At 33.5% G+C, this 21,556-nt stretch overlaps 1 protein-coding gene and 1 long non-coding RNA gene across 4 annotated transcripts in view; one reads left to right on the top strand and one right to left on the bottom strand.

Moving 5' to 3' along the window:
- LOC127709331 (uncharacterized) overlaps positions 1-21,556 on the bottom strand; it is a 317,830-nt gene that overhangs the window by 251,571 nt on the left and 44,703 nt on the right. The window lies entirely within an intron of this gene.
- Positions 1-21,556, top strand: part of LOC127708918 (uncharacterized) — a 132,406-nt gene that overhangs the window by 92,136 nt on the left and 18,714 nt on the right. For all 3 annotated transcript variants that reach the window (XM_052214114.1, XM_052214096.1, XM_052214105.1), the window contains exons 8-13: positions 6,594-6,732; positions 10,274-10,501; positions 11,715-11,862; positions 16,192-16,273; positions 16,813-16,994; positions 19,963-20,395. In XM_052214114.1, the coding sequence (XP_052070074.1) occupies positions 6,594-6,732; positions 10,274-10,501; positions 11,715-11,862; positions 16,192-16,273; positions 16,813-16,994; positions 19,963-20,395 (1,212 nt within the window). The remainder of the gene's footprint in view (positions 1-6,593; positions 6,733-10,273; positions 10,502-11,714; positions 11,863-16,191; positions 16,274-16,812; positions 16,995-19,962; positions 20,396-21,556) is intronic.

Genomic DNA, 21,556 nt, shown 5'->3' on the forward strand with positions numbered 1-21,556 from the left:
GATTGAGTTTAAGTAGCTCTTTACGCCTTATTTCTTCTGGTAAATACTTGAAATGAACGTTAGATAAATGTATCAATGATATTTTTAGCCTTTTTGAAAATTTGGATGCATAATTTAATCTCACACCTGTAATGAGAGGGTATTAAAGTATGGTTTGTTTGATAGTAATTATTCATCATGTCACTTTTATGACCGGAAATGTGTGACTGTTTAAGGCAAAAGGTTAGGTCAAAAAGATCGCAAAAACTTAATTTTTTTTTCTGAACTATGTTAAAATGTCTGTTTCACCCCCGGCACAACAAGTCATTTATATAATTAACTGGACAAATCCGGAAAATAGGACCGTTTTGGAAGCCCTGGTGGTGAGTCACGTGAAACCAGTTTAATGGTACACTAGCCACCTCCTTTGCCTATGTAGTCACATTAGACATATGTTATCAAAGTAAAAACTGCAGGATGCACCATTGTTTTTTTGTGTGTTACTTTTTCAGAGTATGGCCAAGAAAATCTAAATGGGAGGTTTTGCACATGTAAAACAGGTTTAACCCCACCATATTTTGTGCCTGTACCAACTTTCCTGATTATTTGGCCTCTATGTACTGATATCCTGTCCATCAGGCCACACCAATTTGATTAATAGTTCTTTGGATTTTCTCGCTCCTGTTTTGGAGAAATTGACTTTTCAATAAAAAAAAATAATTACCGATTCCGCCAATTTTTGGGCCGCATGCCGCTCCAAAATTAGTTTATCCTTGACATTTTTTTTTCTCTTAGATGTTTTTCTCGTGCATATATTGCTCCGAGCGATTCAAACGCACGTGTGATAAATCGATTTGTAAATAAAAGGTTAAAAATCGGGATGCCAACATGAAGTTGTGTCATCATTGCCGAGGACACGTAGTTATTAAACACACAGTTATTTGAAATGCATTTCGTTTTACCTGTTCTAGAAGACAAAAATAAAAAACCTTTCGTTAGATGACCACGATCACATCAGGACTTGTTAGAACCATTGTCATCCCCGATCATTGTTTCAACAGACATAGTCCAAGATTACAGTTGTCCAACAGCTGTTTGCCAGACAAGATGGGGAGCTGTTGTCCCACGGCCCCAGCTTGTCTGGCAAAACAGCCGTTGGACTCAGAGTAATCTCGGACTACAACAGACATAGATATCTAGAGCTATCTGTCTTGGATGAAATTAATATTAAATTCACATGAATTTTTGAAAAATGACAGATTTATCTTATTTTAATGAAAACTCCATATCCCCTTGTTAGTCTATTGACATGCAATCAGAACTCTTTTGTATTGGAAAATTTAAGAGTTCCTACATTCGAGACCAAAGTGGTGGTATTGGGATTGGCATGGTAATAATAATTAGGGATGTGTTATTGTTGCAACCACTTCCAGTTTGAAATACATTGCAGGTTTCAGGGGCAAAAGGAAAAAGTATTTTGCTAAGTCAGAATAATGCATGTGAATGTGGTTAAATGTATTTTAAGGGAATAGATATAGGAAGATGTGGTATGAGTGCCAATGAGACAACTCTCCATCCAAGTAACAATTTATAAAAGTAAACCATTATAGGTCAAGGTACGGCCTTCAACACGAAGCCTTGGCTCACACCGAACAGCAAGCTATAAAGGGCCCCAAAAATTACTAGTGTAAAACCATTCAAATGGGAAAACCAGCGGTCTAATCTATATAAAAACGAGAAACAAGAAACACGTATGAACTATATAAACAGACAACAACTACTGTACATCAGATTCCTGACTTAGGACAGGTGCAAATATTTGCAGCGGGATTAAATGTTTTAATACATTGAGATCTGCATGCATAGCAATATAATTATCTTACTCAGGATGTTGTTGAAATATTCACCTCACTCATTATGTTGATCCTATTATGGATAAATAGTTCCAACTGGATGTCAAGCAGCCAATAAACAATCATTACCATATAATGAAAACAACTATATCAAAAGATATTTAATATTTTTCATGGGCATTTTTTTGGAATACATACACATATTTTAATTGTATTCAACACATTTCATTTACCTAACTAACATAATTCCTCTTGCTTAACTGCATCTGATATGCTTCCTTAATATATACACATGTATGAATTTAAATGAAAATTCACGCAGTCAAAGCTTATTTGACGAAAATAATCAAAATCATACTAAACCAAAGCAAACCAAAAAGTTGGGTATGGTACAGACTGTACTACAGGCACAAATACATCAACTTATATGCATAAGAGCATGTTTATCCTCCTTTTTCTTTGAAGTAACCCAGTTTTAACATGTACAAATATTCTAAATCGCACAATTTAAAAAAAAAATTATACCGCTCGCTCTACTTGTAGAGCTCCCGCCTCAACAAAACTCATTTTCAAGAAATAAATACAATCAAAAAAATTTCGCTCACTCGCCCCATATTTTTTGGAGCTTTTGTCCGAAGAACTAAAAATCAAATTGGTGTGGCCTAAGTGGGTTTTCCAATTTGAACTGTCTACTGTTCATGACAAAACTAGAAGTAAGCAAATAACAAATACCAATGTGAATCAAAAAAGATCAACCCAACAACATAAACCAATAAACAACTTTCACATATCCTCATAGTGTCATGTTACACTAAAAAAAGGTTATTAAAAATGAAAAACTTGATTAGGTGTTCCCAGGGTTTTTTTTTATTTTTTTGGACCTGTGCCCCTCTTAATCTCCTGGACTTTAGGGATTTTGAGACTTAATTTTTTACTTGAAAATATAGGATTAAGTCTGTAATATTTGCTTCAGTTTTTGTCTCGCCTTGACAGAGTCGAAAAGCAAGTCATAGGTATGCTATTTCCGGGGGTGGCGTCGTAAACAATGTATTAGTTTGTGATTAGGTCTAGTTAATGGTGAACCACAAGTGGTAGGTCAATGATATTTGGTATTCAGTTGTATTAGCATTGGCACATCTCATTTCCATGTAGATTATTTGGCCCTGCCCCCTCAGTCATGGTCTATTGACTTTGAAACTTTTGCTCAGTTTACATGTATTAGTTTGTGATTAGGTAAGTTTATGGGTAACCACTAGTGGTAGGTCAATGATATTTGGTATGCAGTTGTATAAGCATTGGCATATCTCATTTCCATTGAGATTATTTGACTCCACTCCCTTAGTCATGGTCTATTGACTTTGAAAATTTTGCTTATTATTCATGTATAAGTTTGTGATTAGGTTAGTTCAAGGGGAACCATTAGTGGTAGGCCAATGTTAATTGGTATTCAGTTGTATAAGCATTAGTACATCTCATTTCCATGGAGAATATTTGGCCCGCCCCCTCAGTCATGGTCTTTTGACCTTGAAAATTTTGCTTAGTTTACATGTATTAGTTTGTGATTAGATCAGTTTAAGTTGAACTGCTAATGTTAAGTCAATAATATTTGGTATGCAAATTTATTGGCATTTGCAAGTGTCGTTTCCATGGAGATTATATAGCCCCACCCCCTCATCATGGTTCATTGACTTTGAAACTTTTACATAGTTTACAAGTTAATGTTTGTGTTTAGTGCTAATTTTTTAAGTCAATGATATTTGGTATGCAAATTTATTGGCATTTGCAAGTATTGTTTCCATTGAGATTATATAGCCCCTCCCCCTCATCATGGTTCATTGACTTTGAAACTTTTACATAGTTTACAAGTTAATGTTTGTGTTTAGGTTTGTTGAAAGGGAACGACTTAAAGTAAGTCAATGGTATTTGGTATGCAGTTGCATTAGCATTGGCACTTCTCATTTCCATGGAGATTTTTTAGCCATGTACCTTCAGTCATGGTTAATTGACTTTGAATATTTGCATAACTTACATGTTAAAGTATTGCTATTTTAATTTCAACATTTGCATTATCAAAATTACAAATAGGCGAGACATATCTCTGTGTTAACAGTTTATTTTCTAGAGTAATCATCTGATAATCAAACATTGCTTATTGTCTAATCAGTTATAACATATGTATGACCTATAATGCTATAGGCAGGGTTTCATGTGGAATGTTGTTAAAATGTTTTGTTTGTTTTTATACTTTTATTAAATGTTTTGTGAATATAAAATGAAATTCTATAACATGGTATATTATGTTGGTTAAAAAAAATTGATAATAAAACTTGTCGTTTATCATGTTTATTGCATTTTTAATTATAACTGTGTCAATTGTTTGTGTGAGTGTCGTATATTGTGAATCTGTCAGAAAAAAACTGTCAGCCCCTCCCCACCCTCTGGAATTGAATGGTCGCCCTGTAATTATTTTGTAAATGTTTGATTGTTTCACATGTTAACTAACACTAAAAATTTCCAGCAGTCATTCAAATCACAACATAGAACAAATATTGAGAAAACGGGTATAGGGTAATGACAACGTCGAACGGGAAACGGAACTGATTTTAACGGTTTTCTGAATTTCATAGAATGTTCTCCTTTATTTAACCTTTTGTTCATTAAATAATCTGTAATTGCTTTCTGTTTATTAGACATTGTTGTTTGTTGTTTAAATTCATCAATAAATTGCCGCTTGAAATATTCTGCTAAATCGTCTAATTTTAAAGTGCTCTTACGATCATATTTAATTCCATGGTTTATATTTATCACTTCTCCGACTTTGGAGGTGTGCCTTAAATTGGCAGAAGATAGATCGATACTTTAATGCGGACGTCGACAAAGACACCCATAAACATAAACATGAATTTCACATGATGTAGAACGGAAAGTATTAAGGAAAGAATAGATTGAATTAGATTTGATCGATCTTCACAAGAATTTTGCACATGATTTTTAGGTATTTTTATTTTTTCTGCCGGTACCAGACGCTTCTGTAGGGGGGTAAAAGTAACGGGTACCGGATCTTAATGAAAGCACTGTATTCCAATGTTCATTTTCACAGTATATCATTAGCCTCATTATAGTATGCATTTAAGCATTATACACAACAACATCTTGCCTTTAATTCTGGGCGAGAAATTTCAACTGAAAATTTTTAAGTTTCAAGGAGTATATGTATCATGGTTGTCTGCTATATTAAAGAAAATAAAATAATCGTATTTGTCGGTAGAAGTTTTGTCTATAACAGAAATATATTCTTACATATCACATAAGATTTACTTCTTAAAGGAAGACATGCATAAAATATTTGTCTTTTGACTATTAAAAAGTCTCTTTCAATTGTCTCAGAAATATTTGTTACTCCTTCATTTCTTTCTGTTCTTGTCACAGAGAGAAATGACTTTTCTGTAAAATTTTAAAGTGCAGTGACTCTGTTTTAATATTTGGAAGCTTTTAATCAATAACTGCCTGAAATAGAGCTTATTATTTTTAAACTGGATTAATATATATGTTTGATGAGTTATTTTCTAATCAAAGGTTTTCTTTTGTAAATTTCCTACAAGTCAATAGACAAAATTAATGGTTAGTTGAAAAGTGGATGTGGTTAAGCACTAACAAGACAGTTGGAGATTCAATTATTAAATTCCTCCAGTCCTCGCACCTGAAATTGTCTGCGACCAGTTCTCGGAAACTCCATGTCAAATGTACTTAAGATTTTATAGTATGTTAGACTTGCATGTCTAGTTGTTAGTTAACAATTGTTGCATGGGGTCCAATAAGAGGTACATTTAGGGCAAAAAGAAGGGGTTTACTATAGAAAACTTGGGAAGATAACATACTGACCAACCATAGGGATGCTAATTCGTCTGTATGTTAGTCCGTCCCATGAAATTCCTTTGCATTTTTCTCAGGAACTACAAATCAGAGATTCCTTAAATTTGTTATCAGTCTTCATGTGAACATGCTGTACAGTGTGATGTTATTTATTCTAGCATGAAATGGCCATGTTTGAAAGTTTTGTCTCATTTTTATAGGGAACTGCAAAATAAAAGCTTCCTAAAATTTGTTACAAGGTTTCATGTAAGCATACTTTACCGTGTGATGTGTTTTCAGATTCATCAGTCAACTTCCTGTAAACTGATTTACTTATATTTTCTAAGACATAATGGTCAAGTATGAAATAAAAAGCAGTAGCTCACAGTTTTACTTGTATTTTATATGTTCATGACATATATTAATTGATGAAAAACCCTAAAAATTATCCTCTTTTATATGTTCATGACATATATTAATTGATGAATAATCCAAAAATTATCCTCTTTTATATGTTCATGACATATATTAATTGATGAATAATCCAAAAATTATCCTCTTTTATATGTTCATGACATATATTAATTGATGAAAAACCCTAAAAATTATCCTTGAATTGGGCCCAAAACTAGTTTTCTACAGTTTCTAATTCAGTGCAAATAACAAAACTAGTCGATCCTTTTCACCCTTGGGAGCAAGCTATATCAACCCATCATTTCAATGCAATGATCAGCATTCCTTTGCTTAATATAATGATATAATATAATTGATATAATTGCTTTAATAATTTCTTCTCTGTAATGGTAATCTTATATGCAATGTTTATGCTTTAAAAGACACAGTGTTAATTTTGTGTAGGTTTCATTGTTGTTTCTTTTATTCTGCTATTAATTTTAATGAATTTTGTAGATGCATCTAGCGTTTATAGATGGGAGAGTTCCACTAAACGGGTATTCCTTGACATAGAAAGAATGTTTAGTTGTTTTATTGCTTCTTTTACTGGAAAAGTTAGACAGGATATGATAGCTGCATCACTGAAAATCAACAAGTAAGAAAATATAACTTGATTAGAATATGTTATCTTGCAACTTGTATCCTTAACAACCACTGAGGAATCCTTTTGCAGAGGTTTCCATTTACTAAAGGATAAATAAAATCATGATAATGTCTGTAACTTAAAGGAAAAAATGTGCATTAATGTCTGTGACTGATAATTTTGAGTCATGTTATAACCATTATTGCCTAGCTTAAAATATTTGTATAAATCTCAATACAATACAATGCAATGTTTAAGTTTATGTTAACAATGCAAAATGAAAGCAATCTTTAGCCATCAATGCTCACAAGCACTTTGATTTATTGAGCTATTTTCTCACTTATTATTAGTAATAGGACAACTTTATTTGCTGTAAAGAATCATTTCCAAGATTGCAGGGTATTTATGTTTGTCGGACAGGCTTCACCTGAATTGGACCTCATTTTAAAGAATCTGTGATCAACATTGAGTTTTTGTGGTTAGGTCTGTTTCTTAAACATGTTAAATACTTTCAGCAGAATTTCAACTGTATTTGGTGCTTTGAATGATTGTAAGGTGTATTTGTCTGTCTGGCAGGATTTATCTGATCAGTCACCTTGACCTTATTTTCATGGTTCATTGGCCAGCACTATGTTTTTGTCGTTAGGTTTGTTATTCAGATACTAAAAGCAAGGGTTGACTTGGGTTAATGAATATGGACATGCCTGGAATTCTCCTGTTTTGACAGTAAAACTAAAGTGTGGTGTCCTTTTGGGTGTTCAGGATGTATAAATATTAGGGATGTCAACTCGGTGAACAATTACTAATCTAGTACTCGTTGGTTTTATCGAGCGATACTTGAGTACTCGCTCGGGAATATAATTTACAACACGAAAACACAAAAATATGTATTTTAGATTTTGTGGTTTTTGTCGAGCCTTCGACTTTAGTCGAAAAGCGAGACATAGCGATCCTACATTCCGTCAACGGCGGCGTCCACAAATATTCACTCTGTGGTTAAAGTTTTTGAAATTTTAATAACTTTCTTAAACTATCCTGGATTTCTACCAAACTTGGACAGAAGCTTGTTTATGATCATAAGATAGTATCCAGAAGTAAATTTTGTAAAAATAAAATTCCATTTTTTCCGTATTTTACTTATAAATGGACTTAGTTTTTCTGCCGGGAAATATTACATTCACTCTGTGGTTAAAGTTTTTAAAATTTTAATAACTTTCTTAAACTATCCTGAGTTTGTACCAAACTTGGACAGAAGCTTGTTTATGATCAAAAGCTAGTATCTAGAAGGAAATTTTGTAAAAAAATAAATCCATTTTTTCCGTATTTTACTTTTAAATGGACTTAGATTTTCTGCCAGGAAACAACACATTCACTCTGTGGTTAAAGTTTTTAAAATTTTAATTACGTTCTTATACTATTTTGGATTTTTACCAAACTTGGACAGAAGCTTGTTTATGATCAAATGCTAGTATCTAGAAGGAATTTTTGTTTTCTTCCAGTTAACATTACATTCAGTCTGCAGTTAAAGTTTTTAAACATTTATTAGATTCATAAACTATCCTGGATTATTACCAAACTTGGACAGAAGCTTCTTACAATCAAAAGATAGTATCAAGAGGAATATTTTTATTGATTTACTTCCTCATTTTTGTTGAGCCTGTGATTAACAGAAAAAGTAGGCGAGACACTGGGTTCCGCGGAACCCTTACAAATTTTTGGTTCAACGGACGAAAAACCATCTACATAAGTATCTGGGACAAGGAATTACACACCATAATTAATAGCTCATTACCTACAAGTACCTATTAAGTAAAAAAAAACAAATAATTTAATCATTATAATTTAATGAACACCTATTCAAAATTATAACAAGGAAACACCATATCAAACAATAGTATTGGGTAATCTTTAAGAAAACACATTTAATGTTTACAAAGTCGTAAGGATTAGAAGTTTCACTATTCACTGAGGGTCACCAGAGGATGCAACGAATTTATTTTATTTGGAAACATTTTATTGTCCAACTTTTATTGGGTATTATAAGTCGGCTTTGCAACTTTGTAAATTACAGTCTTGCAGACGAAAATATTTTCTCCGACTGTACCGATGTGACGGAATGGCTAAGACATGTTTAGTTTAAAGTGTTAGCCTAGGTATAGCCCACGTATTTTCTGAGGCATTTTAAACATCAATTAAGCACAAGCATTCAAACAAAACATATTTTATTTACCAGTATGATTAATCAGTGATGCATTTTTGTTCCGAAAGAGGTATTTAAGATCATTTTATATAAAGAAGACATCAATATTCTAACAGGAAACCGATTAGTCGAGTATCGTTTTAATATTCGATACTCGGTACTATCGAGCGATACTCGAATACTCGAGTACTCGTTGACATCCCTAATAAATATGCAGCCACATCTGTTTGGAATGGGGATGCTAAATCTGATGCCCTACATAGGGTGAGTTTCACACTCTGTATCTTACAGAAGCCTAATAGCAACTTTCTGAGGGATTCATTGATGGCCTGTTGCAAGACATAATTTCTCCCCCTGTCCACAATGCCCTTATTTTCCAGTTGCAGTCCAAATTTTCTGCCCTTTATCTTGGTCATTCCATCCTGCAGAACCTACCTATTGCATTAATTTTTAATTTGTTTTCAATTGAGTCGATATGAAATAATTGTTACTGGACTTTAAACAGACAACAATCAATCAGTTGTAAGTAATAGTTTATATAGCTATATTTGGTGTAAGGTGTATATGTCTGTCTGCCAGAGATGATCTGACCTGACCCTCATTTCCATGGTCATTGCTAATGTTAAGGTAAGATTATGTTTAACCTGTAGGTGCAATACCACCATTGATTTTCCCCTATTAGTCTTTGTTAAATTTGCACTTTTCAAAAAATTGTGTAGAATTTATCTTTGTTTCAAATATAGAAATACTGGGCATGAGTAAAGTTTTATCCTGTCCAGTACTATAGACAAAATTTCACATAACATTTCATTGCATATAAGAAAATAACCATCACTGGAAGTTTTTCCTGTGTACACGCTTTAGTAACCATGTAACCTAAAGTTTCCAAAATATTCTATAGAAACACCAAATAAAAATATAATGGTGCTTTGAAACACCCAAGATATATGTTTATGACTCAGAAATTTTTACTGCAATGAAATGTAGGATTAATTTCCCACAACTCAAATTCAAGGGAATATTTTTTTTTCAACCCTTTTTTTGTATGCAACCGGATGTGACGTACTATGATTTGGTGGTATTACTCCTGTAGTAGAACCTTTTTATCATATAATTCAATTATGATCAGTAAAGCAGGCAAGACATTTCAACATGTGCACTATTGTGTTAATGTTTTCTTGGTACTGAAGACAAAGAATGATTTATTGGCCTTGATTTCTTGTGAAATCTTTAAAAATGTTTGCTAATTTAAAATGTTTTGTTGATGAATAAATATCAAAATATCAGTTTTGTGCCATATGATGAGTTCTGGCGTTTTGGAGCTTTTATTTTTTATTTGTTTTTGTTTTACAGGAGAATAAAAGAGGCCCAGTCTACTCCATCATTTTTAGAACCAAAGAAATGGTCAGAAATGATATCTATCAAATTAAGGAAAATTGGTGAGAGTAATCAGGCAGCAGTTGATGTTATGGATGGACAAGAAAATCTACCATTTTATGAGCCATTAGTAGCAAGCCAGTTACCAGAAACTCCTGAAGTTTTACAAAAACTATACAACAAAGAACAATCTAGTTCAGAAGTGTTAGTTTTTTTATGCTTTCAGAAATGTTTGAGGAAGAAATTTCCATACTCTCCGTGTTATTGAGGCAGAAATTTCCTTATTCTCATAAGGCATTGAATTTGTTTATGAGACAGGGTTGTCATTGTTGAGTTTGTACATTTATCTCATCTGGCCAATTAGAGCCATATGAGCTATTGACATCACTTTGTGCAAGTCGTTGCCTGTCCTCAGTCATAAACTTTTTCTTCAAATTTCTTCTTCAAAATTACTGAACCATATATATGCAAACTTCATAGGATTGATACCTCGGGTGTTTCAATTATGTTTTTTGAGTAATATTTCAATCTAGTTCCAAACATGACCACCATAGTTTTAAATAGAACATAAGGTATAATGAATGTTATTGCCTTAATTTAAACAAAAAATCCACAAAAATAAATTTGGGGTTAAAACATTTATGGATGAATTACTAGACATGATTTTAGGGGCAGTCTAATTAGTTCAACTTCTGTATCACTAGTCTGGGAACACTGAGGTTGTGAGTTCATAACCCTGCATGTGGAAGGTACTTTGTACTCAAATCTTTATTGAATAGGAGTGTCAGTTTTCTGGCCAAAGGTCGGTGGTTCTCTCCAGGCACTCTGGCTTTCTCCACCAATAAAAACTGATCTCCACGAAATAGCCAAAGTGACATGAAACACCAAATCAATCAATTATCTTTCAGATTTATATTTTTGCATTATGTCCACACAAAAAAATGCCAAAAATTGTTTACTTAAATGGTTCAAATAAAAAACATGCCAAAAAGGAAACCCCATAAACTTTATTTTAGAGAGAAAAATTCCCTGTTCAAATTACCATGTTTGTTTCCTGTTTTAGAACCTTTAACCTTTAGCGAAGGAACAATTCCTTGATAAGACAAAGTGTATGCTTCAGTGCAATAATTGTATTAATAATCGTTTCGTTTAATACAATATTCAATGATTAACCAAGAGGAATAATCTGTTATTACCTGTATGTACTAAAGATTTAGAAAGATTCGCTGCCATTAATTTTATTCAGGACTTTTGCCATTGTAAAATATCTCCTTCACCTTCTATTTCTTTAGCAATTTGAATTTACTCAAGCTGTTACAGATGCTTACATAAGAAAATGTCTGTCTATTTTTTTCTAACCTAAAATGAAACTTGAAGATAACTTTGATTTGTAACTGACTTGTCTTAAATATTTCAGAATGTATGATGAACCGTTGGATGTGATGCTGTTTAGATTTGATTGTATTGTACAATATCACCAGTGGACAGATGACTCCAGTTGTAGATATAAAATGTGTGTATTAGGGTCCTTCATCCTGAAAAAGTTGACATTGTTGTCAGAAAATGTAAGATTGTATTATGCCTCCTCTATATTAAGCGTTTTTCATATTTAGTCAGCAGCTTGACAGTGATGAGTTGAATCATATGAGCACTTTTCAGATCTGTCTGATACCTACATCCTGTTTGCCAATACTTTCAATTATTAAGTATGTTGAATGAAACTTCAAAATTTTCGTTACACATTTCTCGAGTGCTTTTGAACAGAATGTCTTCATATTTGATCAGCAGTTTAACAGTGATGATTCGTAATGTGTGAGCACATTTCAGATTTTCAGGCACCAATTTTTTGAGGGGCGTATTATGGAATACAGTAATCTGTCAGCATGTCAACACTTTGTACATTGAATAACTGTTTAAAACAATTCTAATGAACTTTTAACACACATAGGATTGAAGGAAGAAAGCTCCCATTCAATTTTGGTCTAGATTTGAACTGTTAGATCCAAGGCAATTTATTTTCACATATGACACAATTACTAGTGTATACTTTGTTTGCCTGATTCAAAACTTTATACTGTTGTTGGTATTGATAAAAGAAAATTTCATTTTGATTTTGAAATTTTTCTGGTTTGTTTTTCCAGTGTAACAGGACTTCATTTTTCACATGTACACTTGCTTGTGTAAACTCAAATATATTTATTTGAAGCTTTTCACAATTGATGGAATTGGTAAAAGTAAGGTACAACCTGATTCTCTTCCCCCTTTCCCTATTGCATTGCCTGACATCGTCCAGATAAGGGGACACATAGGGATCCATCATCAGCGTTTATTGTATTGCTTAACATCGTCCATATAAGGGACATATAGGGATCCTTTGTCAGCTTTTATTGCATAGCCTGACATCGTTTAAATAAGGGGACACAAAAGGATCACTTATGTTGTCAGCATTTATTGTATTGCCTGACATCGTCCAGATAAGGGGACACAAAAGGATCACTTATGTTTTCAGCATTTATTGTATTTCCTGACATCGTCCAGATAAGGGGACACAAAAGGATCACTTATGTTGTCAGCATTTATTGTATTTCCTGACATCGTCCAGATTAAGGTACACAAAAGGACCACTTATGTTGTCAGCATTTATTGTATTTCCTGACATCGTCCCGATAAGGGGACACAAAAGGATCACTTATGTTGTCAGCATTTATTGTATTGCTTGACATCGTCCAGATAAGGGGACACAAAAAGATCACTTATGTTGTCAGCATTTATTGTATTGCCTGACATCGTCCAGATAAGGGGACACAAAAGGATCACTTATGTTGTCAGCATTTATTGTATTTCCTGACATCGTCCAGATGAGGGGACACAAAAGGATCACTTATGTTGTCAGCATTTATTGTATTGCCTGACATCGTCCAGATAAGGGGACACAAAAGGATCACTTATGTTGTCAGCATTTATTGTATTTCCTGACATCGTCCCGATAAGGGGACACAAAATGATCACTTATGTTGTCAGCATTTATTGTATTTCCTGACATCGTCCAGAGAGGGGGCCACAAAAGGATCACTTATGTTGTCAGCATTTATTGTATTGCCTGACATCGTCCAGATAAGGGGACACAAAAGGATCACTTATGTTGTCAGCATTTATTGTATTGCCTGACATCGTCCAGATAAAGGGACACAACAGGATCACTTATGTTGTCAGCATTTATTGTATCGCCTGACATCGTCCAGATAAGGGGACACAAAAGGATCACTTATGTTGTCAGCATTTATTGTATTGCCTGACATCGTCCAGATAAGGGGACACAAAAGGATCACTTATGTTGTCAGCATTTATTGTATTGCCTGACATCGTCCAGATAAGGGGACACAAAAGGATCACTTATGTTGTCAGCATTTATTGTATTTCCTGACATCGTCCCGATAAGGGGACACAAAAGGATCACTTATGTTGTCAGCATTTATTGTAATTCCTGACATCGTCCAGAGAGGGGGCCACAAAAGGATCACTTATGTTGTCAGCATTTATTGTATTGCCTGACATCGTCCAGATAAGGGGACACAAAAGGATCACTTATGTTGTCAGCATTTATTGTATTGCCTGACATCGTCCAGATAAAGGGACACAAAAGGATCACTTATGTTGTCAGCATTTATTGTATCGCCTGACATCGTCCAGATAAGGGGACACAAAAGGATCACTTATGTTGTCAGCATTTATTGTATTGCCTGACATCGTTCAGATAAGGGGACACATTGGGATCACTTATGTTGTTAGTGTCACACTTTGTTAATCAGTAACTCCTTCAAAACATCTGGGCATAATTCAACCTCACTTGCACAGAATATTCTACAGGACTTTAAGTTGTGAACATGCTTTTTCTATGCCCCCTCCATAGCGGAGGGGACATTAAGGTATACCCTTGTCTGTCTGTACGTACATACCTAAATTGATTTCCGTTCTGTAACTTTAGTTTGCCTCAACCAAATGTTATGAAACTTATACACAATGCTTATTACCACAAAACACAGATCAAGTTAGATTTTGGGTGGCGTTACTTTTCCAGTTCTGTAGTTATGTCCTTTTATAATGTTATATGCAAACACGGGCATCATCCATGTCTCATGGACACATTCTCCATTTATTACTTTTTTTGAGTGATATTTTGGGTTTCCAATATATCAAATTATGGATTTTGCCATTCTTGCTTATATTATTGGAGACAGCTCACACGTCTGCCCTGGAAGACAATCAAAACTCTTGTGTCACTGGCTTGATAGCTATATCTTCTAGCCTTATCTCGTATGAGAGTTAAAACAACCTAATTTAATGAGGTCAACTTTCTTTAGATCATATTTATGTCCATGTATAGCAGTTGATTAATGATACATACTCACATATTCAAGTTACAAAATAATGTGTATATGTATAATCATACTTGTCAAGAAAACTGTTTTATTTAAAATTACAGATGCATGATGTATGAATCTGTTCTAAAAAAAATCAAGTTGTTAAAACTACAATTATGGACAAAGGAAGATACCGTAGAAAGGCTTGTATAGTCCGCGGTTTTATTCTCCAAAATTGGACCTTCCAGACGGGGTGCGGACTATAGAGTACAATAAGCAAGAAATAAGAGAAAAATTTCAATTTCGCGGGCGAGGTGGTTTGTTTACGTTCCGCCATCTTTGTTATTTATATTGTAGAGGGCGCTCTTATCATTTTTCAAACTAATAATTTTAACTCATCCATATTAATAAGTTATTTCTATTCAATATCAAATTAATACTGATAAATATAAAAACTAAACCTTTCATTACAAATTTCTCGTTTCTTTTCAACGCATTGGTTGAAATAAACTGGTATCTGCTTGATTGAAACGATACAAACATAGTGAAAAAGACAACCGTAAACCAGCTTAGAATTTGTAAACTACAAAACGTAATCGGTCATTGTTCGTTCCGTTTTGGTGTTTCATACTGACTAATATGGTTTGTATTAGCTTAAGACCCTTCAAACATTAATGTGATAGATATATTAAAGACTGTTTTACAAAAGGATGGAACTGTTTTACTTTCAAAGTCGTATTATAGTGATATCTGTTATGTACGGATTTCGACTCTCACCGGTTAATTTCTTCTTTTACACGTGCTTTTTAAACTTCCTGTTTAAACATACACAAGTTTCTAAATTGTTTTTTAAGTGAATTAAACTTATTTTAACAATCATGAAGCGTTCTAGAATCAGTTACAAGCAGTTTCAGCTTCTGTTTGATGATGGAAAACAGGGTTTTCCAAGAAAATACCGCAAACGACCGCACAGGATTTGAAATTACCGGAGTTTCATTAGACCTTTTCTAACAGTTACAAAAAGTTTTTTTACCTAAAATTTCGTGGGGAGAAGGGGGTGCGGACTATGTACCACTGCGAACTATACAAGCCTTTCTACGGTAACTTCAATTAAAAATATTGCCTACATGTGTTTCATTGCAATTCAATGTTTAATTTTGAATTCAAATAGCAAAATGAAAGTAATCTTTCAATGCTCACAAGCACTTTGATTTTTATTAATGTAACTGTCTTTTTTCTGGAAACATTCCTGGAAGTATTTTGGCAATTTAGGAGAGGAGGGATTCTCCTTATAATGATAATAATTTTCAAACAACATTAAAAAGTTGCAACTGGGGTTCACTTTAGCAAGCATAACTTTCATTTTTGGTCAAGTAGTTCACCAATATTGGAACTGGTATAAAATCTGTCACATCTCATTATATAAGTTTTGGCTACAAATTTTGTCAAGTCCTCTCGCTTTAACCTAAATGGTACGGATGGAAGTTATATATGAAGAGGCAAAAGTAATAATCTTGGAATTTTTATTTTCAGTATTCAATCCTTAGATTTGATGAAAAAAGATTAAAAGTTATAGAAGAAATGAAAATCAAGGAGCCTGAAGATGAAACTGCAGGTATATAATTTTTCTTTCTTCAGAAAAAAAAAGTACCCCCTGGTGACAGACATCTTTTCTTGGAAGACTCACATTTTTTTATAATTATTTACTGTACAAAGAATACTAGATATTCCAAACGAGCTTCATTTAATATTTATTTACTGAAAACTTTTGAAATTTTAACAGTCACAAAAACGCTTTAACAAATAGGGCTCATGAGACCCGAAGATTTGTGGACATAGCAAAAGTTAGAGCTTTTTTCCGATCACAGTGATTTTGTGATATGCTAAATGAAGAGCTTTTTGTCCATTTACACCGAAAATTACCATTTTCAAATTTTTTTTTCTTTGGAAAATAAAAGTTAAGGTAGGAGCGTATAAAAATGGGTTGGTCGAGTGTCCAGAACCACATCTATTTTTTTGGGGGGCCATTATTACAAATTCTATGACAAAATATCTTTCAAAATTTGTTGAAAGGAGAGGTTTACATTTTGATTTGTAAGTGTTTGACTGGTAACAATCTCAATAAGCCTATATATTCTATTGATATATCACTAGATGTAGATAATGAAGCATTTGAGCCAACTCCACCAAAGAGAGCAAAAAGGAGAGAAACAAACAAGAAAAGAAAGCCTAAAGAAAAAATAAAGACAGTGAAAAAAAATGTCAATAGTTTTGAAGAGATTAAGGAAGAAATGAGAAGGGCTACAGAAGATGAGTCTTTAGATGGATTATCGCAGGTAATTTATGCTGCTACATTATATACTGATTCAATAATAATATAAAGAAACAATATGAGATGATTTTTTAGTATATTATTAGACATCATGCAAGTTAGTTAAATTGGTAGAGTGACTATATGCTAATAACCATGTATTTAATACTAACTGCCAGTTCTGACATTATCTAAAAGAATTCTCAAAAATGTAAGAATTTTTTTTATTGGAGTCCTCAAAACAGAGCTGTGGAGACAGAAATACCAGGCATTTGTCTGTTATGTCTTGTAAGTGCTCTCCTGCCTTCAAGGTTTATACAAAAGCAAAAGTATTTGATAAGTTTGAAAATCAGTGCAGATGAACTACTTTTATACAACCGCAAACAAATTACGTTCGTATATTGCTATCATCGTCGTCTGAAGACATTTGGTTTCCGGACAATAACTTTAGTGTAAGTGAATGGATCTCTATGAAATTCAACCACAAGGTTCAATAGCACAAAAGGAAGGTTGGGATGGATTTTAGGGGTTATGGTCCCAACTGTTTAGGAATTAGGGGTCAAAAAGGGGCCAAAAAAGGCATTTTTCTAGTTTCCAGACAATAACTTGTGTATAAGTGTATGGATCTCTATGAAATTGTACCACAAGGTTCCATACCACAAAAGGAAGGTTGAGATTGACTTTGGGGGTTATGGCCCAAACCGTTCAGGAATTAGGGGCAAAAAAAGGGGGGAAAAACAAGGTTTTTTTGGTTAATGGTCAATTACTTAAGTAACTGGATCTCTATGAAATTGAAACACAAGGTTCCATACCACAAAGGGAAGTTTGGGTTTGACTTTGGGGGTATGGCTCAAGCCGTTCAGGAATAAGGGTCAAAAAGGGGGAGCTGAGGAACAAGGTTTTTATGGTTTCCGGACAAAAACTTAAGTATTAGTCAGTGGATCTCTATGAAATTGTACCACAAGGTTCCATACCACACACAGAAGGTTGGGGTCGATTTTGATTGTGGCTTTAATTGTTAAGAAACTAGAGGCCAAATAGGGGCCTAAAACAAGACTTTTCTAATACTGGCTAAGCTGGTTCTAACATAAATTATTTCTGATCTATATAAAGAAATAACAAATACTGATATGGCAGGAGATACACACCAAACAGGGTGTGTAAATTATTATATTTAGTTTGTAAACAGAGTTACTAAGTATTGTGCAACAGCAAAGTATTGCACAACAGCAAGATATCTTCAATTAAAAATAAATACAAATCTTTAACCAATTTCAATGAGGATTAATTTAAAGTCTTGAATTGTTTGAGGTTTTTACCATGTATTACTATATTGGATATTTGGACATTTTTAAATAGGTCTACATTGAGGTCCAAAGGGTCCAAAATTAGACTTTGTTTGATTTCATCAAAAACTGAATTCTTGTGGTTCTATGATATGCTGAATCTAACGGTGCATTCAGATTTTTAATTTTGGGCCCTGTTTTCAAATTAGTCCATATTAAGGTCCAAAGGGTCCAAAATTAAATTTTGTTTGAATTCATGTTTTTTTTTTTATATGCTGAATCTAACCATGGAATTAAATTTTGGATATTTGACCATTATGTAGATTAAATGTCCCATTTCAAATTTTTAAGTTATCTGACCACATTTATTCTGTGTCAGAAATCTACAATGTGTCAAATATTTAATTACTATCCAAATTCAGATCTGTATCAAGCTTGAATATTGTGTCCATACTTGCCCCAACTGTTCAGAGATTGACCTCTGCGGTCGTATCCAGCTGCATCCAGGCGGAGCGCATTTTTAATAAAATAATGTCCTTTGGAAATGAAGATTATATGGAAAATTGCATTGTAAACACTCTCTTGACTGCATTTCTTGAATGATTTTTATAAAATTTTTGTCAAAACTTTATATATTTTCTGTGACGAGTTAGAAAATCAAGAGCTCAATCAACAATTTTTTATAGGAGTTATGGCCCTATGAAATGTTAATTATTTGCATTGCAAGCGCACAGTCTATATTTCTTGTTGGATTTTTATGAATTTTATATAAAAGATTTATGTCAGCAAAATATATGAAGGTTTGAATATCAGGGCCCATCAACTACTTTTACAGGAGTTATTTCCAATAGGAATTGTGAAGGACTGGATGTGATAAGCACGGAAGGGGTAACCTTTTGAAATGCACAGTTCTAGTTTATAAAACCCTTTTACATTTTGGGGGCAAATTAGGCCTTAATGCCCCTATTCCTTTCGATTCTTTTGAAACCTGTACACGGTCTTTCTCATATTGGCCTATTGTATGATTTTATGTTTATCACATTTTTATATCATAGATGTAACTATGTAATTGACATGTTTTTATACCCTGGCTTTAAAAAAGTGGGGGTATACTGTTTTTTATACCCCCGCTTTAAAAAAGTGGGGGTATACTGTTTTATCTCTGTCTGTCAGTCAGTCCGTCCGTTAGTCTGTCCGTCAGTCCGTCCATCCCATGAATATTTTTCATCGCATTTTTCTCAGGAACTACATTACAAGGATTACTGAAATTTAGTTTCAGGGTTTATATGAGTCAGCTATACCGTGTGATGCGTTTTCAGATTCATCACTCAACAACTTCCTGTTTACAGAACACTTCCATCATTTTACACGTGACATCCAAGTAGTTGAAAATTTTCGTCACATTTATCTCAGGAACTACATTACAAGGATTTCTGAAATTTGGTTTCAGGGTTTATATGAGTCAGCTTACCCGTGTGATGCATTTACAGATTCATCACTCAACAACTTCCTGTTTACCGAAATATTTGGGCGGGGGTATCATCAGTGAGCAGTAGCTCACAGTTTCACTTGTTTTAGCAGAATTACATATTCATGGGTGAAGATTTATTGCATTTATTTGGAAGCTATCGCAACTAGAAATATGTAATATTGCACAGAAATTTGAAGTCAAAATGCATAATAGTTATATGTTATCCTTATTTTTAGGGTCAAGTATGCTACAGTATGTTGTACGTGAGTTTTAGAATTTGGCAGACGTTAATGGTGGCTGACCTTGACTCTACCATGCAGAATATAGTAATGGAAGCAACAGTCCGAGTATTTGAATTGTCTCGATTCAGATACAACATCAGTATGGACATCAAAGAAGTTGAATGGTGGGAACAGTTGATGGATAAATCTGTAAACTATATGAAAGCATTTACAACTTATGATTCATTCAGACAGATTGCTAAAAGATACTGCAGTGCAATATTACAGAGCAAATTGAATTTCTATGATGACTTTCTACCTCTACCTCTGACAGATCTGTTGATAACATATGGTGATCTTCCTTATTGTGATCAGCTTAAGATAGCAGTTGAAGTTCTCTGTCACTCACGACAACCAATCTACCAGTTTCAACATGCTCAAAATTTTCGTAAGCTTGAGTGTTGTATATTTATATTAGATTTGCATAATATGAATGACTTAATAAGTTAATTGACAGAAGTATCATATAAGTCAATCTGTTCTATTTATAAGTCAAATAATTATATGCTAGCTTAACATAATGGTCCATTCTACCTGATCTTCTTTCTTAGATAAAAAAAAATAGTACAATCATCTGAGGTTTGATATTGGGATACTACAAGAGCAGGTTTGAATGTAATTGTCTCGAAAACAAATATGCAAAATGTTATTTGCAGCTATTTTGGTCCAAAAATGTGTTAAAAGTCCTTTTTGAAAACCATAAAGAAAATTTACAAAGCAGCATCCACCCATTCAGTTAAAATAAATGAATGTTAAAATATTTATGACTAAAATTGTATGAACCTAATTTAAGCCTTCCTGGCACAAAGGGCCAGTTTGAGCTACTGCCATTATTTCTCATCAGTTATCATCTGTATTTCTATCTATCTATTTATTTTTGTTTACTGTTCATATTTCAATATGTTTTCCGAAATAGTTTTACTCAATTGAAGTAAACTTGGCAGGGATAAATTATGAATGAACCTTGTCCCTGCTGAAGGCCAGTTGTCACTAAACTTGTGGTGACAAATGAAAAATTTTATCGATTTTTTATGCACCCCCCCCCCCCACCATAGCGGAGGGGACATTAAGTTTTTCCCTTGTCCGTCTGTACATCCATCCATACGTCCCGAAATTGGTTTCCGTTCTCTAACTTTAATTTGCATCAACCAAATTTTATGAAACTTATACACAATGCTTATTACCACAAAACACAAATCAAATTTGAATTTTGGTGGCATCACTATTACCATTCTAGAGTTATGCCCCTTTAAATATTGAAGAATTGCTATATTTTTGTTTCCGTTCTCTAACTTAAGTTTGCCCCTACCAAATGTTATGAAACTTATACACAATGCTTATTACCACAAAACTCAGATCAAGTATGAATTTGGGTAGCGTCATTTTTACCGTTCTTGCGTTATGTCCCTTTATAACGTTATATGTAAGCATGGCCATCATCTGTGTCCCATGGACACATTCCTCATTTATTTTTTTTTATTTTTGCCTATTATCTTTAAAACTATAATAGATAAAGAGAAACTTAAAATAACAAAGACTGTCACCAAGA

Source organism: Mytilus californianus, unplaced genomic scaffold (assembly GCF_021869535.1).
Source record: "Mytilus californianus isolate M0D057914Y unplaced genomic scaffold, xbMytCali1.0.p SCAF_1, whole genome shotgun sequence".
NCBI lineage: Eukaryota > Metazoa > Mollusca > Bivalvia > Mytilida > Mytilidae > Mytilus > Mytilus californianus.